The sequence below is a fragment of the Amia ocellicauda genome, chromosome 3 (genome assembly GCF_036373705.1).
Source record: "Amia ocellicauda isolate fAmiCal2 chromosome 3, fAmiCal2.hap1, whole genome shotgun sequence".
Lineage (NCBI taxonomy): Eukaryota > Metazoa > Chordata > Actinopteri > Amiiformes > Amiidae > Amia > Amia ocellicauda.
In genome coordinates, this window is record NC_089852.1 from 23,574,991 (window position 1) to 23,602,989 (window position 27,999).

At 41.3% G+C, this 27,999-nt stretch overlaps 1 protein-coding gene across 1 annotated transcript in view; it reads right to left on the reverse strand.

The window, feature by feature from the left end:
- Window positions 1-7,406: 7,406 nt before the first annotated feature.
- Window positions 7,407-27,999, reverse strand: part of gjc1 (gap junction protein gamma 1) — a 42,237-nt gene continuing 21,644 nt past the window's right edge. The window contains exon 2 of the mRNA XM_066698567.1: window positions 7,407-10,070. Within this exon, the coding sequence (XP_066554664.1) occupies window positions 8,661-10,022 (1,362 nt within the window). The 5' untranslated portion in view covers window positions 10,023-10,070 and the 3' untranslated portion in view covers window positions 7,407-8,660. The remainder of the gene's footprint in view (window positions 10,071-27,999) is intronic.

A 27,999-nucleotide genomic window follows, 5' to 3' on the forward strand; every position in this document is an offset into this window, starting at 1 on the left:
CACCAATGGGATCGGCGGAATTCTGCAGATCTCCGCAGAGCTGCCCGAAATCTGCGCAACAAGAATCGATCAGAATCTTTCTCTATTTACGATGGGCCACTTGAAGCCGGGTACACAGTGCCCACTACTGGTGATACAATGGTGATATTTTGAGTTTAATTGTACCTCCTTGTATTTTAGACATACTATTTAATAACCATGTCAATTATTTTAGCTGACGTGCACTACAGTTTTTGCAGAGCTGTTTATCTAGAACTAAAATAATCGTCAAGCTAATATTATTACACACTAATGTATTTAATGAACCCTGACATATTCCATTACAGTATCATGCTATTAAATGAACGTATTAATTATGAAATACATACATAGACGGACACATTTGCGATTATGGGAAACACCTGGCTGGCTTTGTTGAACTGGCTCTCCAAGCTACAGGAGACTAATTTCATAGAGCCCTATTATTTGACAGATTTAAAACAAGATGAAAGATGAGCTGGTTTGTTTTTATAAGGAAAACAATATTATAACACACTAATTGCAGGGTGGAGTGCAGTCCGCTCTCGCCTGGTTGTCTCGGCGGGGTGTGTATGGGCCGCCGCCGCTCTGCGCTGCTTATACACGGATGAGTGGAAGCTGTTCGCCCGTAGCTATTTTACAACAACAGATTTTGCTCTGATTTGATCTCGCTACAGTTTTTTATTCTGGTATTTATTTTTTCCTTTGTCAGAGAATTCCTCCATCTCCAATGAATACACCACTGTACAGTTAAGAATGGAGAAAACAGAGAGAAGGAATTCAGCACAATACACGTGTATATAGTAGAATAACTAATTCAATTACAAAAGACTGGATCTTATCCCAGCTGTGCAAGGGGTCACATTTTCGGTTTTTCTGTTGCACAAGTTGCAAAACGGATGGCTATAAATGTACCTTTAAGATACATTTGTCATTATTTCTATGGAATCTTCTAAATGCAATAGTTACTGGTCGAGCATTCAGTTTGATTACTATTCCATCAGCTAAACAATATTAGTTTATTTGTATAGAGCCCCTGTCCACCTTCCAGCGATTACTCTAGACACACCCATTCCCACTGTACCTGTCACTAAGCTATTCCACTGCGGGGCCCAGCTGTTAAATTGCACTTTATCTAGTTTTCGTTGTACAACGTGCTTTTACATTGCTAGCACTCGTGTTGTTTATATTGTTTACCCCTAGGTCTCTTTCTCCTGAGCTATTAACTAGGACTTCACATCTTGTCTGCAATAATTAGCTCACAAATCTAGGATGTAGGACTTATATTAATTGTATATTTCTTTTATGCACTTATGTAATTTTGAACTTGTAATTTGTACTATGCTGTGATCTGAAATTCTAGACTGTATTGCAATTTTATAATACTCTTATGTTTTGTAAGTCACCCTAGATAAGGGCGTCTGCTAATAAATAAATAAATAAATAAATAAAAATAATAGAAAAAATAGTTAACTATTCTATATTTTCTCAGTGGTAAGCAGTCAAAACTCTTCCACTGTTGAAGAATAAATACCTATTTAACAAAAGGCCCACTTCCTAACCATATTTAGTAGGTTGTGTCATTGGAATATGAGTTGAGGCTCTTAGTCAATTACCCACACCAACAGAAAAGCCATAGAGTTAAACAAGAGGAAATCTGATATTCTTTATTTACTTGTATTTTATCAAAATAGTTCTGAACATGCATCTGAAGAACATTTTCATACAAAAAAGGTCAGTTTCCCCCACAAAATGGAAGATAGCTTTGTATAGCTGGCTAAATTCCAGCTTGCCACTTTTTTTTTTTCATTTACAGAATATTCATTAAAAACAAAACAAGCAAAAACAAGATGTACTAATGAAACAAGACTGATAATAGGACATGAAGGGTAGTTGATACAGGTTTACTGGTTAGTACCTGCAAATATACTTTTCTCAGTATCACAGTCCATCCATCTTCATGTCTTCAGTCCAATCCAGACTCTCAGATTGTCTCCTGATGACTTACAGTGAAATAGTCTACTGTTCATGTGAAAGTCTCTAGCAGTGCAGCACAATTAGACATTTTGAAGATGTCCTTTGTGAATTATTTTAACAGCAGGAAGATTCTTCTTTTAAAGCAGTGTTGTATAAGAAAAACACAGATACTGGATCTGGATTAGGTTTGGAGGTTTATCTTCAACATTTTATTGGGAGGAACTAGCATCGCCCCTTTGAAAGCTGGGGTGGGGGTTGCCCCTTTTGCTCCTGGTCACAAAGCCCCCAAAACCTGGAGAAAACACAACACCCTCCAAAATATTGTGTTTCATAATTTGACATGGTGCACTGCTTCACACCAGCAACAGAAGGGAAAACAGCAGGTATCTGCAGCCAAAAAGGTAATTGTTCTGACATTTCTCTCTCTCTCTATCTAGATAGCTACTTTGTTACACAACGTTTTTACATTATCTTGGGCCCTATTCCTGTCTTCCTGTACATGCTGTACAACTGCAGCCCACCTTCTTGTTGGCGCACCACAAAGGCATGTGGAACAGAGCTGGCTTACATGACTATCTAGTGTGTTGCCTCAGACAGGGGTGTTGAACCTTGTTCTTGGTCTTGTGTCTGGGGTGTATTTGCCCTTTACCGATCTTCACCCTTAATTAACCCGATATGCTTAATTTGACCTTAATGCTGGCTTTTCGGATGTTGCACAATTTTCCACAGCCCAACCTTTTTGCGGTGACTAAGAAAGTCTAATTAATACAAGTATTAGTTCAATTAAGGTTTTAATGAAGTTTCCAAGACCTCCATTAGAAAGCAAACCAGCCTAGCCCGTGCCATGTGACAGCTCTTTTCAGGTACAGTTTCACAGATATACATTTGTTATAAAAAAACATCGAAACAGGCATTGAAACAAAACAAGGCACTCAACGTTGCCAACTTGGAACAAATGGGAAAACCCCTTTATATGCCTCTTGCTTTCTTTCTCTCCTTCAGCAACTAATAAATAACCTGTAATCACATTTGGATCAAATTGCAACTTATTACATCCAGGACTGTGTGCCAGCTGCCCTGGTTCCCATTCAGTTACCAACCCAAATTAATTTCTAGATGGCTGTACTCCTTAGCATCAAGATCAAAGAAAGATAAAAAGCAAGTAGGAATGTGTGATGAAGAATGTTTATGTTTTTGTCATCAGGGTTTTAATAGTATTGGAGTCCTAGGAAAGCCAGTTACTTTCAATTGTTCTGTGGCTCCCAGTCTAAATTACCACAGCATATCTAGCAAAAACTATGATGATAAAACTTGGTCTGCATTTAAAACTGGTAAATAGAGGTTTTGGCTGCTTCATATTTTTCGTCACCCTCGGACATAAATTGACCTTAAATCCTCAGACAATTGACTCGAAACGATATGCAGATGTTTCATTTTTGTCCTGCAAACTAAAATGTAAACACTGTTTAATGAGACTACTGCAGTCTAATGATCCGACTGTTGTTTTTGCGGAGCAGCAAATCAATACATTAATTAGTTTCTTTGGCACAGTGTCAATAAAATGAAGGTTTCTGACTTTTTTTTTTAATAGAGTAAATTCTGTTGTCCAAGTTGAAATGGAATTCACATATTGTACCACCCACGACTGTTAACATGCATTTCAGAAGGCTCTACATTAGACATACAGTAGTATAAGTCAAAACTGCACTTCTCTGACAGAACTCTGAGCATGCAACACTGTTCACATAAGAATACAAATACTCAGCATACTAGCATGTGTTAGTCCAAGAAAATAACAAACTAGCCTGAACTGATTTGCCAAACCAGCTTTCTGGGCTTTCTGGCATCTCCTCCAAAACAACATCTGGTTCAGATGTGGTGTACAGATATTGGATAATACATACAGATCTATTTTTTCATTTGGTCTTTAGATTTTCTGCATGAGGTGTGGAAAGTCAACAACAAGCATGGAAACGCACCCCAACCCCATATATAATGTAAATGAAAGAATTCTTTATGTTCCGTGAACACTTTTTTTTTTTTTTTTTTTTTTTAAAGGCCATTAAGTGTATCTATCGCTAAGGAGTAGAAGCACAACTTATAGCATTTAGCAGCGTGGCTGCTATTAAGCACTGAGGGAACATTGTTTCATTGTGTGCTTTAACACTGCATTAATTCTGAACAGGAATGCATAGAAACTTGAAAGAGATAAAAAAAAAAAAAAAACATACTTGCACAGCATATTGGCTGGTCTATTATCGCAGAGCCCTTAATGATCATAGAAAATTAAAGGAAACCCTTTGACTGAAAAAGCACTCTACAAGAACAAAATACAAAGGAAGAGATGCTTAAAGCTTTGTGATGATGTAGTAATCATAAGTTTAGAACAATTCCTTCATCTTATTTTTTTTCTCCTTTCAGCTCAGTCCTGCGACCCACTGGATGGTCTAGTGCAATTCACATAGATTTTACTGTGATGCCAGATAGGATCACTAGCTTTCCCTACCTAGAACTGGCTGACCATTTCTTGGAAATATGACATGATCCGTATGGCAGATTGAAGAGGTCTGCTTCAGGGCAACCCCTTGTATCCTAAAGAGATAAAACAGGATCATGGGAAGTGAAACACACTTTAATTGTCCACCAAGCATGTAAAGGAACTGCACATCTGCAATCCAGTGTGCAACTCTAAAAATATATCTATGCTTTAGCATGTTCTATATAAAATAGAAAACAAAAAGGTTGTTTTGCTCTTAGCCCTAGCTCTGAATTGGGTGTTATTGGTGGTAACATTTTCTCAGTGCACGTGCATAGATTGGACATCGAAACTGAATTGTGACAGTAAAATGCTGAACAGAGAAAATCAATCAAACAACAAAAGGCTGTTATATTTAAAGTCTGCTATAAAAAGCATTACAAAACACAGGTAAGGCATACAAGTCTCACCTATTTATCAAGCCACAAATTATTATCTTAGCTGTAAAATACTCATGTCTATGGAAGTAAAAAAAGTACTGCACATGTTAAAAGCCAACAAGGTTTAAATACTTGTTCTATATGCAAGGTCCTAACAGTTTGTATTTTTCCTGTTACTGCACTATTGAGGTATAACCGAAGTAAACACTTCATGACTATGGATACACATTTCTGAGGACTTCGATAGCTCAGAAGACTAGGAGTCCCAAGCTCACAATGGAAGCTGAACGATCTAATAGGGAGGTAGCTGGTTTTCCTTTTGAAAAACACAAAGGAGAAATTAGGAGGCAGTTAAACATTGTATTTAGTCTCCCATTGATATATGTAATACCATCACTCATGTCCAGAGCTCAGAACTAACTTAGAAACCTAAAGAATACCAACGCAGAATGCCAGTTTGTGGATTCAATAACTAGGACTGTTTACCCAGTGGCACTCCAGCATCTCTGTATTTGTTGTGTAGATAATAAAAAACAATACTTGCAATACAATAAAATCCCACAAAAAACACTGTTGTTCTCCCATTTCTTTTCCCAAGTATTAACACTTGAAATACATTTGATCCTTTACCAACCGAGCTAGTGTAGTTTCTTAAATAAACAAAAAAAGTAGTATAAACTTTATATACAGACAAACGTAAAAGACTGGTCTGAAACACACCTCTCTATATATTTATGTAAACGTACTTTTCATGGCTACAGTATTCCTAATGCAATTGAACAGACAAGTGTGCTGCACAGAAGCATGTAGTTGTCACAAGTACAGTGTTTGGTCTTTCTGTTGCTGGGCAACTCGGGTCGAGACCCTTTTTGGAATGTAACACTAAAGCCTTTTCTAACAAAACACTATGAAGTATTAAATATAATAAATGTATAATTTAACACTGATGACTGAAGCTCCAAACTTAATTAACATAGGAATGTGCATAGTAAACTGTCACGTTTGAGAGGCGTTTACTGACACTGGGTGCTGACCCCTGCAGCACTCCTTGCGATTTTGATTTTGATTTTCACGGCAACAGGGGTGAAAGATGGCACAAACTATTTTGCACGATTTCAATTCTTTCAAGGAGAGGCGCTGAAAATCCCACGCGGAAAGCTAGACCACGAGAGTTTGGGCCTCAGCTTTTTTTTTTTTTTTTTGGTACCTTTCAAATGTCAGAAAGGAATGAAGAATAGGTCCGCCCAACTTCTGTTACGTCAGGGTTCCTCTGCTCCGCTTTCGAATCACAAATTAACTTTTATTCTTTGACAAACTTTGGAATGTCTCAGTGGCCAGTTGGCCATTGTTTTTCTGGGAGAGTGGCGAGGATGGGCGCACTACCACCTTTTTGTCAGTAGGTGGTCCCCCTGATTTAAAAAGACTCCCAGACTGATGACATGATACGATCTGAACAAGCCATTAATAAAAAGAAACAAAAGGGCAGCAAGACAGAACTTGAGAAAATACCTGCCAATTCCTCTGAATGCTTTGGAAGACAGCAGACTGATATGCTTCCAGGGGTGAGATTCTTAATGTTTTTGCAGAGAGCAGTCCATTTCTGTTATGGTCTCTCTCTCTCAATATTATTATTATTATTATTATTATTATATATATATATATATATATATATATATATATATATATATATATATATATATATATATATATATATATATATAATTAACTAAATATGGCTAATTGATTTAGGTTTGTAATCTAAAAAACATTCAGATTCTTTATGAGCGGTTTTGGGATTAATCAATAGGAAAATCTGCCCCTGCATTGGAATTAAATAAACCTTGAATGGAGTGGGGATTACTGTGGTTGCATATTTAGAGCTGCCAGACCAAATCAGGGTGAATAGATGCACAGGCTGTCAAATATCAACATTTGTTGAAGGCCAATGGAGGCTGTGAAGAAAGCCAAGTGGGGGTGAATTTTTTTTTGTGAATTCTTTATTGTTTTACCTCCTCTAAATGGAAATTCAAGACAATAGAATGGAATGTAACCACTACTAGTTTGACCAAATCCGTTCGATTATCAGTGGAGATATTTGATCGTCCCTGGATCCAGTCTTCATGTTTTTACATCACCTCACTGAGGGATGTTCGCTTTATCCAGCCAAGCTACCTCCACATGTTTTGGAATAACCTTGCTTAGTGTGTATCGCATTACTGCGGATCACCAGCAAGTAATCATAGTTAATTCCTACTAATAATTAAAGATGCTTGCTCAAAATTGCTTAAAGATTATAATTTGCATGGATTGGATGGATGGATTTTGAAAATCTGTAGAAGCCCTCCTGCCATTTTAAAGATGAGATGTCACAGAGAAAAAACAGCACCCTCTAGAGAAGTGGTATAACAATAATAAAGAAATTATATCACAAAAGAAATACAAAGTCTGCAAAAAGTCTTTTTGATATTCAATATCAAACCTGAGTACAGGCAATCGAGTGTGGCAGCATAAAATATTTAGCTAAGACTTCACTTCTCTGGTTAACGTGGCTTTGTTGAAATAAAATGTTGTTACGACTGCTTGGGAATCTCGAGCAGGGAAGCATATTATTTGAGAAATACTTAGAAGCTCTAAGTTCTATATTCCCTACCTCAAACCCTTCTGGTTTAATATAAGGCACATTCATGGAAATGCAGCTTCTCCAAATCCCCACTAAACAATATTAACAGCACCGGGACAATATATATTAAAATTATATTTCCCAGCACAATAGAAAACCTTTTTTTTCCTTTTTTCAGTCAACATATTACAAAAGATCCCAATGTGTACCCATATTACAGTAAAAAAATATACTAAAAAATATGAGAACAAAATATTCAGAAAAGAAAATAATCCAAACCTGATATCTCCAGCAAAATGAAACCAATGTGAAAAACAAAACCGAACAAAGAGTTGCCTGCTTCAATTATGATTTGTCACAGGTATACTCTCTGAATTTTAAATGTCATCTTTCACAGGTCCAATACATTGTTAATATGCAGCTTAATCATTCTGTACAGTGTTTTTTCTGCTATTGTCAATGATGAGGTCCTGTTGTTTCTGCTTTCATGAGCATTATCTCTACATATGGAAAATGATCAGATCGTGACTTTTGGTTTCAGACATCAGTTGTACTGGAGCTATAATAATCATTGCTCATTTCTAACGAGGAAGTGCACACGTTCTGGGAAAAAATAAAATAGCAAAAATAAGGTTTCGGATTGCATTCATTCCTTTAAAGGAAATTTAGCTCTTCCTTGTTATCCTAAAGACAAATTACATCAGACTATTTTTAGCCAATTAGCTTACAGCGGTTACTGCCCATCCAGACATCTTGTAGTGTAACTATAGAAGTGACTGGTGGAGCTTGAATGGATACTGGAGATTCACTAAATTTAGACTTGATTCCAGCATTCCGAGCATTTTGTTGTCCTTTTTTTCTCTTTAACCCAAAGTTACTGGTTGGGAAAAAAAGGAATATAAGAGCAGAAATAACAGAGAATGAGAAAGATGATCACAACTGTATTAAACAAGTGGGAAAACGGGCATCACCAATGTGTCCATCAAATCTTTCACTCTATTTTTAATGTCCAGCCCCCGACACTGTTTTGCCTGTGTTTCAGGGATCCCCCATTCTCTAATCCACAGCGCCGGGGCACCAGCTTGGGCCAGGTGGAGAGAAGCACAAGTCGACAGAGCCACCAGATGGGCTAGATCCACACTGAGGGCTTCCCCTCTGCCGATTTGCTGCTGCTGCTGTTGCTGCTGCTGCCGCCCCCACCGCCTCCCCCACTCTTGTTGGCGGCGTGCCGGGAGCTGCCCCGGTGCTTCTTGTCCCTGTGTCCGCTGGGGATGTTCTGGTGGTGGTGGGCGTGGTGGTTGTTGTTGTTGTGGTGCTGTTCGTTGTAGGCCTGAATGGCGGCCTCCAGCCGGTCCTGGGCCTCACGGATCTCTTTCTGCAGGGCGCTGCGTGGGTCGGCGGTGGGAAAGTTGTCCTCGTTGCTGCCAAACTGCTGCTGCTCTTCCTGTGCAATGTTGGCCTTGTTCTGTTTGCAGGCCATCTTGGCATTGCTCAGGTCAGTGTATTGGATCTGCTCGGGTTTCACCACGATGTTGTAGCCGGGGGGCGCAGAGGGGGCATTCCAGGAGAAAGGGTAGCTGCTATAGGCTCCTGTGGTGGCCTCCCCAACCGCCGTCCCTGTGCCTGTGGCTCCCACTGACCCCAGCTGGTACTCATCCTCCTCGGGCGGGCACCGTTTAGTGCGCAAAATGTCACAGATGGTGCCGAAGCCCAGGTGCAACATCTCCCACACATTTAGGGTCAGGCACAGGGCGGTCACACCATACATGATGAGCAGGAAGATGGTCTTCTCGGTGGGGCGCGAGACGAAGCAGTCCACGCTGTGTGGGCAAGGCTTGCCGTTGCACACGTACACAGGCTGCACCGCGAAGCCATACAGAGCGTACTGCCCGGCCAGGAAGCCCACCTCCAGGAGGGTGCGGGCCAGCAGCTGCAGCACATAGATCTTCATCAGCCCGTCCTCCTTGATGCGCTGCCGGCCATCATGCCGCGTCTTGGGCTTGCCCCGCGGCGTGGCCTCGCTGCGGCTCTCCATCTCCGGTACCTCATAGATCATGGGGTCCTCCTCATGGTCGTCCTCAGCCTCCTCGATGCCCCGGTGCTGCCTCCTCCCGAAGAACATCTTGGACCGAGGCTTCCTGGAGCTGAACCCTCCCCCAGCACCCCCTACGCCCTTGCTCTCCTCAAGCCGGGCAATCTTATTGGCAGCATAGCCCAGGTACATGAGAGAAGGGGTGGCCACCAGGATGATCTGGAAGACCCAGAAGCGGACGTGGGAGAGCGGGGCAAAGGCGTCATAGCAGACGTTCTCACAGCCCGGCTGGCCCGAGTTGCACACAAACTTGCTCTGTTCATCGTAGTAGATGGACTCCCCTCCCACGGCCGTCAGCACGATGCGGAACACGATGAGCACCGTCAGCCACAGTTTCCCCACAAAGGTGGAGTGGTTGTGGATCTCCTCCAGCAGCCGCGTCAGGAAGCTCCAGCTCATGGTGGCGGGTGCTGCAGCCTGGGCAGAAGATAGATTCACTCACCAACCCTGCAGGACACAGAGAGAGAACACACAACACCCTCAATCAGTCTTCTGCATTACATCACACAGCCGAGCATGGTTTACAGACCACAGACTGCACCCTGAAATGCATCAAAATCCCAACTGTTTTCTCAGCGCACTAAGGCAGTCACTGATTGTGAACACATTCAGTGTCCCGCACTCAAGTGCTGTTCCTTTTGGAATCAATCCAGCAATCAACTGAATAAATGAATTAAAATGTTTACCAATATGCATAAATAAAAATAAGAATTATCTGGATCTGAACACAGCAGGTATCAAGGGTTTGCAGTTTCTTAAAACACAAAAGGACTGGTTGGTAGTGTAAGCTGGGTCCAAAATCAAATGTATTCTCACACTGCATTGCCCTCAAATGTTGTACTTATATATAAACAATCTTATGAACTAGTTATGTTTCCATGAAGTGACTGGTGGTTTGGATATTTAGAAAGATCTTCTATTCTGGACCAACAAATGCAGGAAGTGGGCACTGCTGTGCTGAGAAACACATGTTTTTTATAAAGAGACAAATAATGGAAACAATACATTAGAGGAGAAAAATCAGAGGGATCCTGCACATAAATACAAAGACTTTTAATCACTCACATCAGCTATGGCAACAGTTGCAAACATCTCCGTGCAGTGTGCAAAGACAATCCCCACAGTCTCCTTGAACTTAAGCAAACTATCTCTAATTTCATTGGAAGCACCATGACTGGATTTGAAAACAAAATAAGACACAGAAGATGTCTAAAAGCACGAGGAGGCCATGTGAGAAAAGTATTTGTATTTTATCTCAAACTTTTTCCCCATTGTGTCCTGAACGTCTAAGCTTTGGTCCCAGTCTTAATCAATGAGTCTAACATGCGTATCCTGTGTTCTCAGCAACCACCCCCAGCCCCTCTCTGTCTCTATCTCGCTCTCTCTGTTATTGCCCATGCTGAAGGTGGGAGCGAGCTGCCCAGGCCCACAGGGTGAGCCCGCAGCTCCCGGCTGCCAGTTACCTTACAGAACCAGCTCAATTGCCTAATGAGCAGAATGTGCACTCACACTAGACACATCTGGGACGCAGGCAGTAATGGCGAGATGAACACTGCCCTGCATTCTCGCTTTCCTCAGAACACAAGACTACTTTCACTATCCAGCCAAAATGTCTTTTTTTCTTTTTCACATATTTCTTCCCTTACCATGCAGGAAACTGCTTCAAAAGATCAGACTTTTCAACTCAAGTGTAATGTGAAGATTAAGATCACTTTCAAAGAGTGACCATTACACACAGCATCATGCTTAATGTTTTAATCTACAAATGATCTGCCCTAGCTCAGAAGATAACTCTGGCCAAGTGAAAAAAATATGCCCATGTCATACAAATATGTAGTTTGCTATGAGGCAAGAGATTATTGAAAACACATTTTTTAAAGGACGTCAATTTGGCATCTTTCACCAGAATTAAAAACAACTAAACAATTCCATACTTTTCTCATTTGCTTCAACCAGAGGACTCTGCCAGAGTGTAATCTACACCATATTTGCTATACACATACACGCATATGTTAACCTAGAACTTGCCCCCCCAAAATAAATAAATAAAGAAAAATTGTGGCGCATGTGGCTCTAAACAAATCCAGTCATGAAACAGCTAGTCATTAATATGAATGCCCCATTCTAGTGATCTCCCACTTAAACAGTTAATCAATGGCGGATAACTCGTGTCTTTTCTCAGCCCAGATGTAAAATTATGCTGTCATTTTTCATACAGGAAGGAGCTGCAGCGAAGATTTAGGGCAAAATTATTCTAAATTAGATGTTTTTCCAAGCAGGGCAAATGTGCCCAGGCAGTGAAGTGGAAAAGCTCAATGCGGTGTGTTCCTCTCCGGGCCAGAGGCATAGGGACCCACAATTAACCTGGGTGCTGGAGCAGAAGAGCTCACCTCTCCTCTGCGTGGCCAGCAGAGGTCAATGGACCAGTCCTGAGAGAGGGGCTGCCGGGGAAACCTCGCTCCCTGCTCACATCTTGCACAGCATTTCACTACTGATTCCCGTTTGTGAATGACTGCACTGAAGTAATTATTATTACAATTACTATTATACCAACATTGTATTGAAAAAATAAAACCTTACATATAAATGGTAACAATAGATGGTAGTAAACAGCTGAGAAGTTGTCTTCAGCTTCTCCTTGTACAGCCATAAAGCAAATTTACAATGAAATAACTCGGCAACATCATAAAACAATACTAACATTTACATAATAACAGTAATCTTTACTTCTATACTTATAGATGATATTAACATGCCATCCATAGGAGTTTTTTGTTTTTCCTCTCCTCTGTGCCTAAATGGTTTATTTATTTAAATGTTCATTTACTTTATTTTATGTAAACTGTTTAAAAGGTCTAATTTAATGTATTGTATTATGTATGTATTATTTTGTTTGCTGTACATTTGTTGTGATGTTTACTAGTCTGTAAAAGCGCTCTCTGGCTACCCTGCAAAGGGCGCTATACAAATAAAAATTGATTGATTGATTGATTGATTGATTAATATATATATATATATATATATATATATATAATTCATGATGAATATAAATCATGTATAAATCAGGGTTAGTGATTGTAGCTGACTGCAGGCAGGGGTTTCTGGAAACTGTTGGATGTCAAGCAATGGGAGAAGTGCTGAGACTGTAACCCGAGAATGAGAAAGTTTGCCTGTGTGGCGCCTGCAGGCTGCTCTGGGCCCCGGCCCATGTCTCCACATTGCACTGTCCTGCGGGGGCTCTCAGAGTGGCAGGTTCTGGGCAGCGATGTGGCACCATGCCCTGCCAGGCCTCTGCCATGTGAGTGACCTCAGCCTGGCATGATTCACCCCTGCACAGGGCAACAGCACATGGGCAGGGAAATTACACACAGACCCCCATTACACCACTACCCCCCCATGGGCCAGCAAATACCTTGGGAATAACTAATTTTAAAACCCAAGACATGAGATCAAACACGGCTAAGTCTGCGTTATCGGTCTCACACTCCACTTTAATCACTCCTCTCACAGGATATTAAATCCTGCTTGTGTACACACTGAACAGCCTGTCAGAAAAACCTTACAGTGATGCTGATATCATGGCTTTTTTTTCCAGCTTTTCCTTCTTTTGTTAATTTGACTCGCTTTTAGGGATTATTAGTCAAGAAACAGTTCGCAGGATGGAAAAAATGACTTATGAGGTTTGCACTTCAATAAGTCTGAAGTATTATGCCTTATGTATAAAGTACTGAGATGAGCAATTTTCATTATACAGACAGCGTGTGGTGCAGATAAGGAGCTCAAAAATGAACTAAAAATAAATAACATTCATGTCTACCAAAGGGTTTTGGATCTGGGTTTCGAATACTGAGAAAATTCTTAGCTTCACAGTTCTCTGTAGTCTGCGCAGCAGTGAAAAAAGCCTGGTTCTGGATATTAACATTTTTTACTTTTTTTAAAATGTGATTACCTCAATTTAAAAAAAGAAGAGTTTTGAACAATTAAAATGCAGACTGATTTGCACTGATCAGTTTTGTTAAAATAACCAAATAAACAGCGGCAGAGTGAACAGTACCATTTTCATTTGACTACAGTAATGTGCAAATTCATTACTACACCCCATTGCATCTGCATTTGATTTGTTGCACAATGGGAAAAACAAAACAATAAAACATTGTAAGTGAAAAACCTTGGAAATAGGCTAATTATTACCTGTCAAATGCTGCTGGCAAATCTCAACATACTTAAATACATGCATGCAGCTGAAGCCTATATATCCATCAGCTATCCATGCAGGAAACAAGCAAGGAAATGGAATACAATGAAATACAAACTACAGAATGATACATCGGACCGACCGACTACAGTTGCTTCATCCATTTTCCATTTTACCAGCTGCAATATCTTCTTGTATTTTTATCAAAACCAAGCTCAAGATATTTCACACTTCTCTTATTTTGGATACATTTAGATTCAGCACAGAATAAGAAAAAAAAAAACTTCCATCAACTCGCCAAACCAATGCATTCTACTGGGTCGAAGCAAGACTTGATGAAAAGCCAGACACTCTGTAAATTGTGCTTGCTGGTGTGGGTCAGCTTGGTTCTGATTGAAAAGCTGGGTCAATGCATGGAGTTAACACATAAAAAGTATTGCCATTGTCTTTTTCTGCTTCATTGGTGAAGTTGTTTCACAGCCTGTAGCTCATAAAAAAACAGCAATAGATTGAGGTTATATATAGGGGGAGTTATTTTTCCAAATGTGAACTTTTGTACCTAAAAAAACAAACCTAGCGTAAAAAGACTCAGCTGAATGCGGGGGTTAGTGTGTCTGGCTCAAGTGACAGGGCAGGAGCTATCCCTTGGGGGCCGTGGGTGGCAGACGAGGCTCCCTGCCCGAGCCAGCACTGCAGCCTGCTGGGAAGGCGGACAGTAAACTGCTCCCCCCTGGCTCACACAGTGTCCTCAGCTGGAGGAGGCCTGGGTACAAGAGAACCAGCCAGAAACAGGAGCACGCACAGCCAGGGTCAGCCCAGGACATGCAGTGGCAGGACAGAGAAAGCAGCCGTCACATGGCCACTCGGGAGCTCATCTCAGCACCATGCTGTCCACCGATCATTTGCCCAGTGTGCACTGCTGCAGAACTGAGGCTGAATTCTTGCAGGGCTTTGGAGTCTCAGAGGTAAAAGATTTGGTCAGAGGTAAAAGATTTGCTACTGCTTTTACACTGTATTTAAACTTTTTTAGTAACTACGAAATTAGCATCCTAAAATATTTACGTCACCTCCCAAATGCTGTGAGTGGTTGTATATAAAATTATATATATTTAACATGTTTTACACTTCAAGTCTCGTACTTTATTATTGGTATTATTGTTCATAAACCTGGAAAAGGCCTGACCCTACAGAACCCACTGAGGTTACATAAAAACAACATGGATGATCAATCCTGTCCTGTCAGCGTCTTCACTCACAGGCTCTTGTGAACAGCTGACTGACGCACTGCACACTTGTCAGTATCAGCCACAGCACTGCGATCAGCCACCGCTCACCTGGCTGACATTCTCAGTTTAAAATGCTCTGTGCATTTGCAGTTCCAAGATGCCAGGGGGAATGCCAAGAATAATCTAAATAATCTAATCTCCAGCACTTCTGACAAGAATTTAAGCATACCTGGGACTTGAGTTGACGTGGACTAATGTGTTTGGAATTAAACCATTACATCTACAAAAAGAAACAAGTAGTTGCTGACAACACCTGCTGTATACTGTGTCAGGAATACCATCTCCTTCTATTCCCCCATTATAATGATGAAAACACAAAGGAAAGCACTATCTACAAAGGTCTGATTTCACAGGTCACAATTAGCACTAGGCATGGTCTACCCAATGTCATTTTAAATAGAGTAGTCCCAAACAAGTGCAAAGCAGGTCCATAAAAAACAGCCAATGAATGTGGAAAATACATCCACAGGTCAGCTTGCTCTCTGCTCTCACTGCTGACAGTACAAGTGATTATTTTAATAAACCATCGCACCAATGTAATGGTGTAATGCAAGAGACAGTCAACATTTTAGTGTCTTACTTGTTTTGTTTGTTTTTTTAATCTGAAATTTCTAAACAGGCCACTCTCATTAAAGAAATATCCTGTCCTCGTGTTAAATCGACGTTAATTAAATCATCGCTGCTTTTGTCAGTTCAGAGGCCTCTTTCCAAAAATGTCACAGAAAACTATAAATACCCTCATTCTACATTGGCACTCCATCCTGTGTATTCACAATTAATGGAAATCCCTTTTGGGTGTGTAAAGACCACATCAGGTCGCAGTTCAAAGTCAAAGGTCTTAAGCATTTCTGTTCCCAAGGCATCACAGTAAACTTTGTGTTTTTTGAGTTCCTAGTCAGACCCAGTTAAATTTATCATTAGATGAACTGAACAACTTGTAATAGAAATGGTTCATACTATGTATTGCCTGCATGTTATATTTCTGTTGGCAAGTAGGACTGAAAGTGCAAATGGGCTGTGTAAAACCTTGCATGTAATTGGTACATTGTGATTGGTCAAAGCCAGTTTATCAACGAGAGTGTCAAACGGTTGAAAAAAGGCTAGGACTTTAATCTAATGCAGAACTCATCTGCTGCCCCATTCCTGTGCATCAGATCTATCCTGAAAGGGGGAGCAGATATCAGGCACACACATTTCAAAACTACTGAAGACTGTAAGCCTTTGTTTGGGCTCAGTCTGCTATCTTGACCTTCTAAAGTGGAAGGTGTAACTGTCATACAGAGCAACGCTTAAAAAATAAAGGCTCGGCCACTCCTCTGGTACACCCACAGGCTGGCATCTCCTCCTCAGTGCTCTTGAGAGAGAACAGTCTTGAATGGAGTCGATTTCTCACAGTTGAGGAAACAGGGAATTCCAAGCCTGACACCGCACAACAAAGGCAAAGGACCTTCAGCTTCAGTTAGACGTTCCCAACGGGTGGGTGCTGGAACACGGCAGTGACCATGCCTACCCTTGTCACGTCGGCTCTGGCAGTAGAAGCAAGCAGAGACGTTCTATCGAGCAAATAAGGAAGCTAATAGATTCCCATAGGCAACAGCTGTGATGGTAAACCTTACACGCAAGGCAAAGCGGGAGAATAATAAACAAAACGTTCAGGGCCCACCCCCCACGCCGCGCTGACCTACCACATTGACCAGCAGCAGGTCGGGAATTCTTGGATGCTTGCCACTGGTTGGAGGGCAACAATAACCTCTAAAATTGTTTCGCTACTCAAAACAGAAAAGCCATCATGATTTTTCAAGCTTATAGCCAAGGGCTAGGAAAATTATATATTGTCATTGTAGTAACAATTATATACAGTCAAGCCCATAAATATTTGGACAGTGACACAATTGTCATCATTTTGGCTCTGTACGCCACCACAATGGATTTGAAAGAAAACAACGCTGGGTTTCTTCCCTGGTGATGCTCTGCCAGGCCTGTACTGCAGCTGTCTTTAGTTCCTGTTTGTTCTTGGGGCGTTTTGCCTTCAGCAAGTGAAATGCATGCTCAGCTGGATTCAGGTCAAGTGATTGACTTGGCCATTGCAGAACATTCCACTTCTTCAGCTTAAAAAAATCTTGGGTTGCTTTCGCAGTATGCTTCGGGTCATTGTCCATTTACCCTGTGAAGCGCCGTCCAATGAGTTTTGAAGTATTTGGCTGAATCTTAGCAGGTAATATAGCCCTAAAAAATTCAGAATTCAACCGGCTGCTTTTGTCAAAAGTCACATCATCAATAAATACAAAGGAACCAATTTACTCTGGTGAAGTCTTCTCTTGATTGTTGACTTTGACTTTGAAACCCAGCATCTGGTGATGTCTATGGGTTCCAGACTTCAGGCAGTCATTGACTGCAAAGGTTTTGCAACCAAGTATTGAAACTCACAATTTAATTAACGATTATGTTTGTCCAAATACTTTTTAGCCCACAATTAAAAATGTGTGTAATTCCTACACCGTTCACCCAATTTGGATGCAACTAACCCACATATTGATTGTTTCCTTTCAAATCCATTGTGGTGGCGTACAGAGACAAAATGATGACAGTTGTGTCACTGTCCAAATATTTAAGGACCTAACTGTATGTGTGTATAATGTATGTGTATAATTATATATTATACACACTGATCAGCCACCTGCCTTAAATTGTGTAGGTCCTCCTTTTGCCACCAAAACAGCCCCGACCCGTAGAGGCATGGACTCCACTAGACCTCTGAAGGTGTGCTGTGGTATCTGGCACCAAGATGTTAGCAGCAGATCCTTTAAGTCATGTAAGTTGTGATGTGGGGCCTCCGTGGATCGGACTTGTTTGGCCAGCACATCCCACAGATGCTCGATTGGATTGAAATCTGGGGAATTTGGAGGCCAAACTTGTTCAGCAATTTGAGCTACAGTAGCTCGTCTGTTTGATCGGACCACACAGGTTAGCCTTCGCTCCCCACGAGCATCAACGAGTCTTGGCCGCCCATGACCCTGTTGCCGGTTCACCGCTTTTCCTTCCTTGGACCACTTTTGATAGGTACTGACCACTGCAGACCGGGAACACCCCACAAGAGCTGCAGTTTTGGAGATGCTCTGACCCAGTCATCTATCCATCACAATTTGGCCCTTGTCAAAGTCGCTCAGATCCTTACGCTTGCCCATTTTTCCTGCTTCTAACACATCAACTTTGAGGACAAAATGTTCACTTGCTGCCCAATATATCCCAACCACTGACAAGTGCCATGATAACAAGATTATCAGTGTTATTCACTTCACCTGTGAGTGGTCATAATGTTATGGCTGATCGGTGTATATGCACACACACTTGCACACAGTTTTTGAAGGAACTCGGCAGGTAGGTTGGCCCAAACATCTTTGAGAACTTGCCACAGTTCTTCTGTGGATTTAGGCAGCCTCAGTTGCTTCTCTCTTCATGTAATCCCAGAAAGACTTGGTGATGTTGAGATCAGGGCTCTTTGGAGGCCATACCATCACTTCCAGGACTCCTTGTTCTTCTTAACGCTGAAGATAGTTCTTAATGAATTTCACTGTATGTTTGGGGTCGTTGTCATGCTGCAGAATAATTTTGGGGCCAATCAGAATCTGCCTGTACTTCTCAGCATTGAGGAGACCATTAATTCTGACCAAATCATGCAAACTTCTGATTGCGAAGTGAAGTAAGCATGATGCGTCTTTCATCTGCTGCAGTAAGTTTCCTTGGTTGACCACTGCGTCTACGGTCCTCAACGTTGCCCGTTTCTTTGTGTTTCTTCAAAAGAGCTTGGACAGCACATTTGCAAACCCGTCTGCCTTGAAATTTCTGCCTGCTAGAGACCTTGCTGATGCAGTATAACTACCTTGTGTCTTGTTGCTGTGCTCAGTCTTGCCATGGTGTATGACTTTTGACAGTAAACTGTCTTCAGCAACCTCACCTTGTTAGCTGAGTTGGGCTGTTCCTCACCCAGTTTTATTCCTCCTACACAGCTGTTTCTGTTTCAGTTAATGATTGTGTTTCAACCTACATATTGAACTGATGATCATTAGCACCTGTTTGGTATAATTGTTTAATCATACACCTGACTACATGCCTACAAAATCTCTGACTGTGTGCAAGTGTACCTAGAAGAATTGATGCTGTTTTGAAGGCAAAGAGTGGTCACACCAAATATGAATTTGATTTAGATTTTTCTTATGTTCACTCACTTTGCATTTAGTTAATTGATAAATATAAATCTATTAACATGTCTATTATTGAAAGCATTCTTACATTACAGCATTTTTTCACACCTGCCTAAAACACACACACACACACACACACATATATATATATATATTAGGAACACCATACTAATACTGTGTTTGAGCCCCTTTCGCCTTCAGAACTGCCTTAATTCTACGTGGCATTGATTCAACAAGGTGCTGAAAGCATTCTTTAGAAATGTTGGCCCATATTGATAGGATAGCATCTTGCAGTTGATGGAGATTTGTGGGATGCACATCCAGGGCACGAAGCTCCCGTTCCACCACATCCCAAAGATGCTCTATTGGGTTGAGATCTGGTGACTGTGGGGGCCAGTTTAGTACAGTGAACTCATTGTCATGTTCAAGAAACCAATTTGAAATGATTGGACCTTTGTGACATGGTGCATTATCCTGCTGGAAGTAGCCATCAGAAGATGGGTACATGGTGGTCATAAAGGGATGGACATGGTCAGAAACAATGCTCAGGTAGGCCGTGGCATTTAAACGATGCCCAATTGGCACTAAGGGGCCTAAAATGTGCCAAGAAAACATCCCCCACACCATTACACCACCACCACCAGCCTGCACAGTGGTAACAAGGCATGATGGATCCATGTTCTCATTCTGTTTACGCCAAATTCTGACTCTACCATCTGAATGTCTCAACAGAAATCGAGACTCATCAGACCAGGCAACATTTTTCCAGTTTTCAACTGTCCAATTTTGGTGAGCTTGTGCAAATTGTAGCCTCTTTTTCCTATTTGTAGTGGAGATGAGTGGTACCCGGTGGGGTCTTCTGCTGTTGTAGCCCATCCGCCTCAAGGTTGTACGTGTTGTGGCTTCACAAATGCTTTGCTGCATACCTCGGTTGTAACGAGTGGTTATTTCAGTCAAAGTTGCTCTTCTATCAGCTTGAATCAGTCGGCCCATTCTCCTCTGACCTCTAGCATCAACAAGGCATTTTCGCCCACAGGACTGCCGCATACTGGATCTTTTTCCCTTTTCACACCATTCTTTGTAAACCCTAGAAATGGTTGTGCGTGTAAATCCCAGTAACTGAACAGATTGTGAAATACTCAGACCGGCCCGTCTGGCACCAACAACCATGCCACGCTCAAAATTGCTTAAATCACCTTTCTTTTCCATTCAGACATTCAGTTTGGAGTTCAGGAGATTGTCTTGACAAGGACCACACCCCTAAATGCACTGAAGCAACTGCCATGTGATTGGTTGGTTAGATAATTGCATGAATGAGAAATTGAACAGGTGTTCCTAATAATCCTTTAGGTGAGTGTATATACACACACACATATATATATACACATACACACAATATATATATATACATATATATATACACACACACACACACACACATACAGATATTTATTTATTTATTTATAAAGATTAGTAACTATGAAAAACACATCTACTGGAGAAGATCTACTCAGCCATGGCTGTGTCCTGGAGGTGACTTAACATTGGACACTTCATGGTAAATCAAAGGCAGTGTTTTTTCCCCTTGAGTCTGCAAGACTGTAAATTCTCAGAACAAATATATATTTGTATGGGTACCAGTGCAGAGGGTAAATCTGAAGTTGATCACAAGATTCTTCTTGGTGACACATGCTAGAAAGTTCAACATAAGCTGTATTGTTTATTGAGGTATATTTAAGAAAAGCTCAATTCCTGTTAAAGGGTTTCACCGAGAGCAGCTCCAAGGCAGATTCAGTGTGTATTTGCATGTGTGTGTCAATGAGCTGTGACAGCACACCCAGCAGTCGATAATGGCCTGTGCCTGCTCTGTAAATCAATGGCCTCCCAGAGACCTGTGGCACTGCGTCGGGCTGCTCTGCCCAGGAGACCCTGACAGATTTGGGCAGTGAACAGCAATGCCCCTCCTCCCTTTTTGTAACCATGACCTTTAAACAATCAGTTTCCACTTGAATTTATTTCTGAAAATATATTTCCTATATCAACATTTACCATTGTTAAGTGTGTTGAACAACAACAAAAACATATATAAATATCCACCAGGCACAGAGATTTTGTTCTCCCAGTGTGCATCAGTAAGCGCCTCAGCAGTGGTTTGAAACACTGGTCATCATCCAGCTGTGACTCACGCAGATCAAGGACAGATCAGCCAGCCAAGGAACAGCAGGGGAGGGCTAATTAAAGTGCTTGTGACAGGGCTAGGCCGGCTGCTACAGCATGGTCACTGCTGCTCTCGCTCGCTCGCTCTCTCTCTCCACACAGGGCCAGGCCCCAGAGATGGCCGCCCCAGCGCAGGGGCCGCATGTGGGAACCAGATGCGAGTCTATTGAGAGTGGAGCGCAGGAAGGGAAAGCGGGCAGGAGGGGCACCCCACTCACCAAACATCCCCATCGGACAGCCCCATAACCACTTTGTGTTTCTGCTACCTGAAAAGCAGGCTTTCCTTTTGATCATTTGATTATAAGCATTAAAAGCAACAGGAACTGGTGTTTAATCTGAGGTCACAACACTCTGGCACAAAGTTAATGTTAAATCAAAACAGCCATGTGGGAACAAGTCAGGTTACGAAACACCTGCCTTTTCTGTTTGTGCTTCATATTAAAACGTTCACACCCCTTTGGTACTGTTTTCCGCATGTACTCTGCTTGATTCAGTACACACTGCACAACACAGTCTGGCTCCTGGATAAGACTGAGCCCACGTCAATGACCATGGCAGAGATGTCTAGCTTAATGCCTGTAGTGGGTGTGGACACTAGATGGAGTTGCACTCTAGGTAAGTTGCTGTCCACATCTACACTGAGCTTCAAAAAGACAGGAAATACAGTTTGAGAAACTCTTGAACCCTTACAAACCAAAGACATGTAAAGAACAAAAATATATATTAGCAGGACGTACACATTAGCTTACATACCTGAGATATTAAAATGAAAGCAAGCCTTCAATTAAATTTCAGATTTGAACTAGCATATGTGCACCCAAGTCATTCACAATGTATCTAAAGCAGAGGTTCCCAAAGTGCGGCCCTTGAGGATGTTTGGTGCGGCCCCCCAAAGCCAACCTTCAACCACCCCTTTCTGAATCGTTACTATATTTTTACAGTTTCTGAACATTTTCTGTTACAAATTGTGCATGTAATTTGGGGGAAAATAATAAAACAATTAAAGTTCATAAAAAGGTATGATTTGGGACAAATTTAGTTTTCATCTGTGGTTCATTTTATACTGCGCCCCCCCCCCCATCCCATGCAACCTCTGGAAATTGGCCCTCCATCATCAGACATTGGGAACCCCTGGTCTGAACTTTCAATACTTAAGTGCACTATTGTATGGGGGTGCACAGAGGCTCAAAGTGCTCCCAAGAACTGTTTTTGAAGGTACAGGAATGACTCCGAGCTGGACGAAATGGAAATAGGAGGCCCAGGGCTTTACTGCCCAGGTGAGGTCCAACACAACAACATAACTGGTAGTAGACAGATCAACACATTTGGCAGGGTAACATCTGAGGGCGACAAGCAGTGCCAGAGTCCTGCAGTATTAGGAATTGAGACTGAATAAAACACGGGTCACTGTTTCCCAGGAGCAGGAGCAGGAGCAGAGAGTATCACAGCAGGGCCACGGCCTGTCAAGTGAGTCGAATGGCATACTTTATTGCCATCATTACTGGACATTTTACAGAACAGGACAGTAATCTGAACACCTGGAACTACTTAATGTTTTCTAAAACACTGGACTGTAAGATCTCAAACAGAAAAAGACAAGTCTGTTGTGTTTCTTAAATTATTATATTCTCTCTTTTTATAAAATATTTTTTCCGTCTGTCTTGTTCCCTAACTAAGAGATTAGACTTAACTTAGAGACTAGCTGTGCTATGCATAGCAAACACAAAGACTGTAGAGAAGATGTAGACATGCCAGCTTCTGCATGCATCACTGAATTCACTGCAATCACAGCATCGGTTTCAGTTCGGTTTTTGCCCATCTACGCGAAATGTATTTTTTGGATTTCAAAACCAGACAAAAAAAAAAAAAAGCAAAAACAAAGGTTGAAACAAATGAGTTCCAGCTCTCTTTGCATAGGAAAAACATGAGATTGTAGTCATGTACTACAAGTAATGAGAGCTGGTACAACAACAATTAATTAAAAACAGGCTCGGTGAGCATGCACATCAATGAGGGGAGAAAAAGAAACATCAAACACTGGTACAGCATTAAGTCGTGTTTTACGGATTTTATCGCATACTAATTATATTCTTGTTTATATGATTTTTTTTTTCCAGATGGTGCTATATCATATGGAGGGTGACAAGCTCCCAGGGACAATGGCCCAGAGGGGAAGCTGCAGCTTTTGAATTTCTTGAACACTCTTAATTACAGCAAATCATCTTGCTAAAAAAATAAATTGAGTATAATAGCTTCAAATCCTTTTTCTTTTTTTTTTTTTTTTTAATATAGATACAATAGTACAGCATCACTGTCTCTTCCTTCAATTTTTGTTTAGATCTGTGCCATTCCCAGGCTGGTGGCTCCCATTGTGTGTTGTTGACTGTGGAGCAGGAAGTGGTGCTCAGAGGATGCGTTGTAGTGGTTACTGCGCTGTGGCAGCTGCCTCTCTCAAGGTTGAACTTGCCCCGTTCTCCCTCCACCAACCCCCCTCCCCCGGGGCTGGAGGGACCTACAATTCGCCCTGCCTGCCACACTACCAGCTCTACAAAGCCCTAACACTGCCACTGCAGCTCAGCCTCTCCACATTGCCACATTGAGGGACACACGCTACCCAGGGCAAGCGGACCAATTTTTTTTTTGTGCAAAATATCCATTTGTGTTTCCGTCTGAATGGGAGCCTCTCCCTCACACAAATAGAGTATCCTGCATGACTGCTTCCCACTGGATCCCACTGGAGATGCACAGAAATCCTGCTGGATCTATATAGAAATTGCAGGGGATTTCGGGGATTTTAAAGGATTACTCCACATATCCTGAAGGACACCTTGGTATCTTGCCTTGTGGAATTCCTTAAGGAGTCAGGAATTTAGAAGCATTCCCAGGAATGCCATCTACGCTGTGGATAGCCTGTAGGATAGAGCACCGATTAATCTGCAAGGGGTAGCTAGGCAGACAGGTTGCACAGAATTGCAAAGTTCAGAAAAGAAAAGTTAGTTCTGTGATAAATTCAACAGAAACCACAGTCAATCTTGTGGTAAACCCACATTTCCACAAGCACAAGAAAGAATGCATTTGTTGACATTCATTATTTCCCACTTATTCCTGGCAATCAAATGTATGTACCATGTTTCCTAATTAAATAGATGCAGAACAAAAGCTCAGAACGATTCCAGATATTCATCTGTCTTTGAACACTGGGTACAATGAGGAGATTCACACACTAGCTGATGTACAGTATTCATGCCCTCAGATGAATAGATGCTTTAATAACTGCACCGACGTCGAGCTGATCAGCAGGTCAGAGAGTCGTTTCTCTCAACACTGATGCAGTGTGTTCTGGCCAAAGGCAGCTCAGAAACATCTCTGGAAGTCAGGCACTAAGGCACAGCATTGTAGCACACTAAGAAAACGACATACTGAGAAATGCATATAGACCTGTTTGTGTGTGTCTTCAGTGTCAGTCTGCTGGTTTGCCTGGGGGAGACTATGATGGGGGATCTTTGGTCAAACTCTTCTAGGATTCTGAAAGGTATGAGGTTGAGAGATTGCACAGACAGGCAGGGTCACTCTCGCCGTCACTGTCCTATAAACCCCCTGCATGCATCTCTTCCCTAATCCCACTCAAACTACTGACATCGATTGGCATGAGTTTCGACTGCATCACGAACACTTTAGGAACCATCGATATCTCTGAACAGAGCGGAGGGTTTTATTGTTTTATTGAATGGTGTTGGCTTAAATACATATGCATTCCACAAACTCAGCAACACATGGCTAAAGCTACTAATGCACCCACAGACCGCTATACTCAGCAGGAAACATGAAGGGACTTCAACCTGGACTTCAACCTTCATACCTTTGTAATGATTTGCAGTGACCCTTCTCTCGAAGGGGACAAGTGGACCCAAACCATGCCAGGAAAATGCCCTCCACAGCATAACAGAGTCTCCGGACCCCACTCACTGTAGGGGTCAAACAGTCAGGCCTATACTGTTCTTTTGGTGAACATGGACACTATCATGAAATTCAGGGTAAAAAAACTGAATCAGGCACTCGAACACATTACAACAAAGTCAGTTTAAAAAACATTATATATATATATATATATATATATATATATATATATATATATATATATATATATACACACACACACACACACACACACACACACACACACACACACACACACACACACACACAGTGGGGGAAAAAAGTATTTGATCCCCTGCTGATTTTGTACATTTGCCAACTGACAAAGAAATGATCAGTCTATAATTTTAATGGTAGGTGTATTTTAGCAGTGAGAGACAGAATAACAACAAACAAATCCAGAAAAACGCATTTCAAAAAAGTTATAAATTGATTTGCATGTTAATGAGGGAAATAAGTATTTGATCCCCTATCAATCAGCAAGATTTCTGGCTCCCAGATGTCTTTTATACAGGTAACCATCTGAGATTAGGGGCACTCTCTTAAAGGGAGTGCTCCTAATCTCAGCTCGTTACCTGTATAAAAGACACCTGTCCACAGAAGCAATCAATCAATCAGATTCCAAATTCCAAAACACTATTTTTAGCACCTTTTCAGCCACCATACACGACCTGCAAACAAAAATAAAAACAGAAAAGCACCGCCCGACCACTAACTGAATAATAGTTATAATGATGGGTCTTGTAAGGATAAGAAACTTATAAAACCATGCCAACCAATCATACTCCCATTGCTGAACATCTGAGGTTTTTAATGCGGCAGGCTCTTATACAAGCAGTCCTGATGAGGCATAGAAGCCATTTAACATTCACTTTGTTTGCTCACAATACATTTAAAAGCTTTAAATACTCCACAGCTGCTGTTGGTTTGCGTCTCCAATCTAAAATCTAAAACGGATCAATCTGCAGGTTAAGGGGAATGCAGTTTGTCTCTATGGAAAAAGTACTGGTCACGTTATTAAATAAAGAAAGATTTATTGGCCACAACGCACTACAACATAATAGCTAATCTAAGAGGTTTATGCTCGTGTTTAAGCTCCCACAAAAGCCTAATAAAAAACGGAAATGGGAATAAAGTAAAACAACCTTTCAAGCAATCAATATACATGTCTGGGACATGGGACAAGGTGCCACAAACAGAAAACACACATGAAACCAGCTCTCTGAAAAACAAAGAGAACAGTTGTTAAACAATAATTTGTTCCAGTCACGAAAACAGTACTTTTACAAGGTGTGGGTTGAATATACAGTCTTGGTCATACACTGGTGGTTCGGCACTGAAGGAGTTACTCCACGGAGAACCTGCGTTTATAAATGTAATTGATATTCAAAAAATGAACAATTGTGAAACAAGTGAAGTGGAGTAATTAATAAGTCATGTTAAACAGTATGGGAATACAACAGAAATGTTAGGGCAGACAGCTGTCTCTTCGGTTGGCTCTCACTCTATACTCAAATGATGTTTAGACCCTATTCCCACTGCACTGCATTCTGTCCAAAATAATAAACACAACATTGGGAAACATCAATAATAATCTTAATATAACCGAAATCAGTTCAGGCTTAACAGCAAGCACAGCCTAAATATATAAAAATAAATATACAAAACCATACGCACACATACAAGGGCAACTGGAAAAGTTCAGAGACAAATATGTTATGAGACCATTTCTGTTTTTTCTGCTTCTAATCCACGTTGAGTGCAATTCAAACCAGCAAATCGCAATATTCTGGACCGCTTTCTGTCTTACTTCCCGTTTGTCGTCTGAGAATGAACTTAAATGATGTGGACACTTAAAACCATGTGCGGTCCTAGAATTTCTATTCCGAGAGCACACTGGATAAAGAAGAATGGAAAAAGGAAAACTGAAGAATGATGCAAAAAATGTACAACCGGAACATGAGAGATCTAATTCAGCTGTCTTTTAACAGATATAATAATCAAATACAAATCCCTAATTTTATAAGAAAAAGACATCCTGTACTTTGGCAGAACTATCTATTACTCCAATAGACTGTACGAGTGCTCTGTCCTGGGTCTCTGCACAGCTCTCATAAAACACGTGTTGAGATTTGCCATATTTTTCATATGCATCTTCCACACAATTTAAACATTCTTTTGACTTCAAAGGAGCTATTAAAAAACAAAAAGACAAAGAACGGCTACCAGGTTCTAAAAAAAAATCCAGGGAGGGAAGAAGGGAGTGTTTAGCCAGAACCACACATTAAAAAAACGAATTAAGAACTATTTTGGAAAAAATAAATAAAAGGCCCATCGCTTTAATCTGCCTGTGTTTGGATAAAGGCAATGAACTCACAGCAGCTGGATTCTTTCTGCCCTTATACGGCCGTGTGTGTTCCCAGGCCCTGTGTGACAAGGCTTTGTCCACTGGGTGGCCACTGCAGAGCACAGCAGAGCTGCACTCTACAGACCGAGCGTGAGGCAGAGTGGGGTCAGCAGGTCAGGGGTGGGGGTGGGGG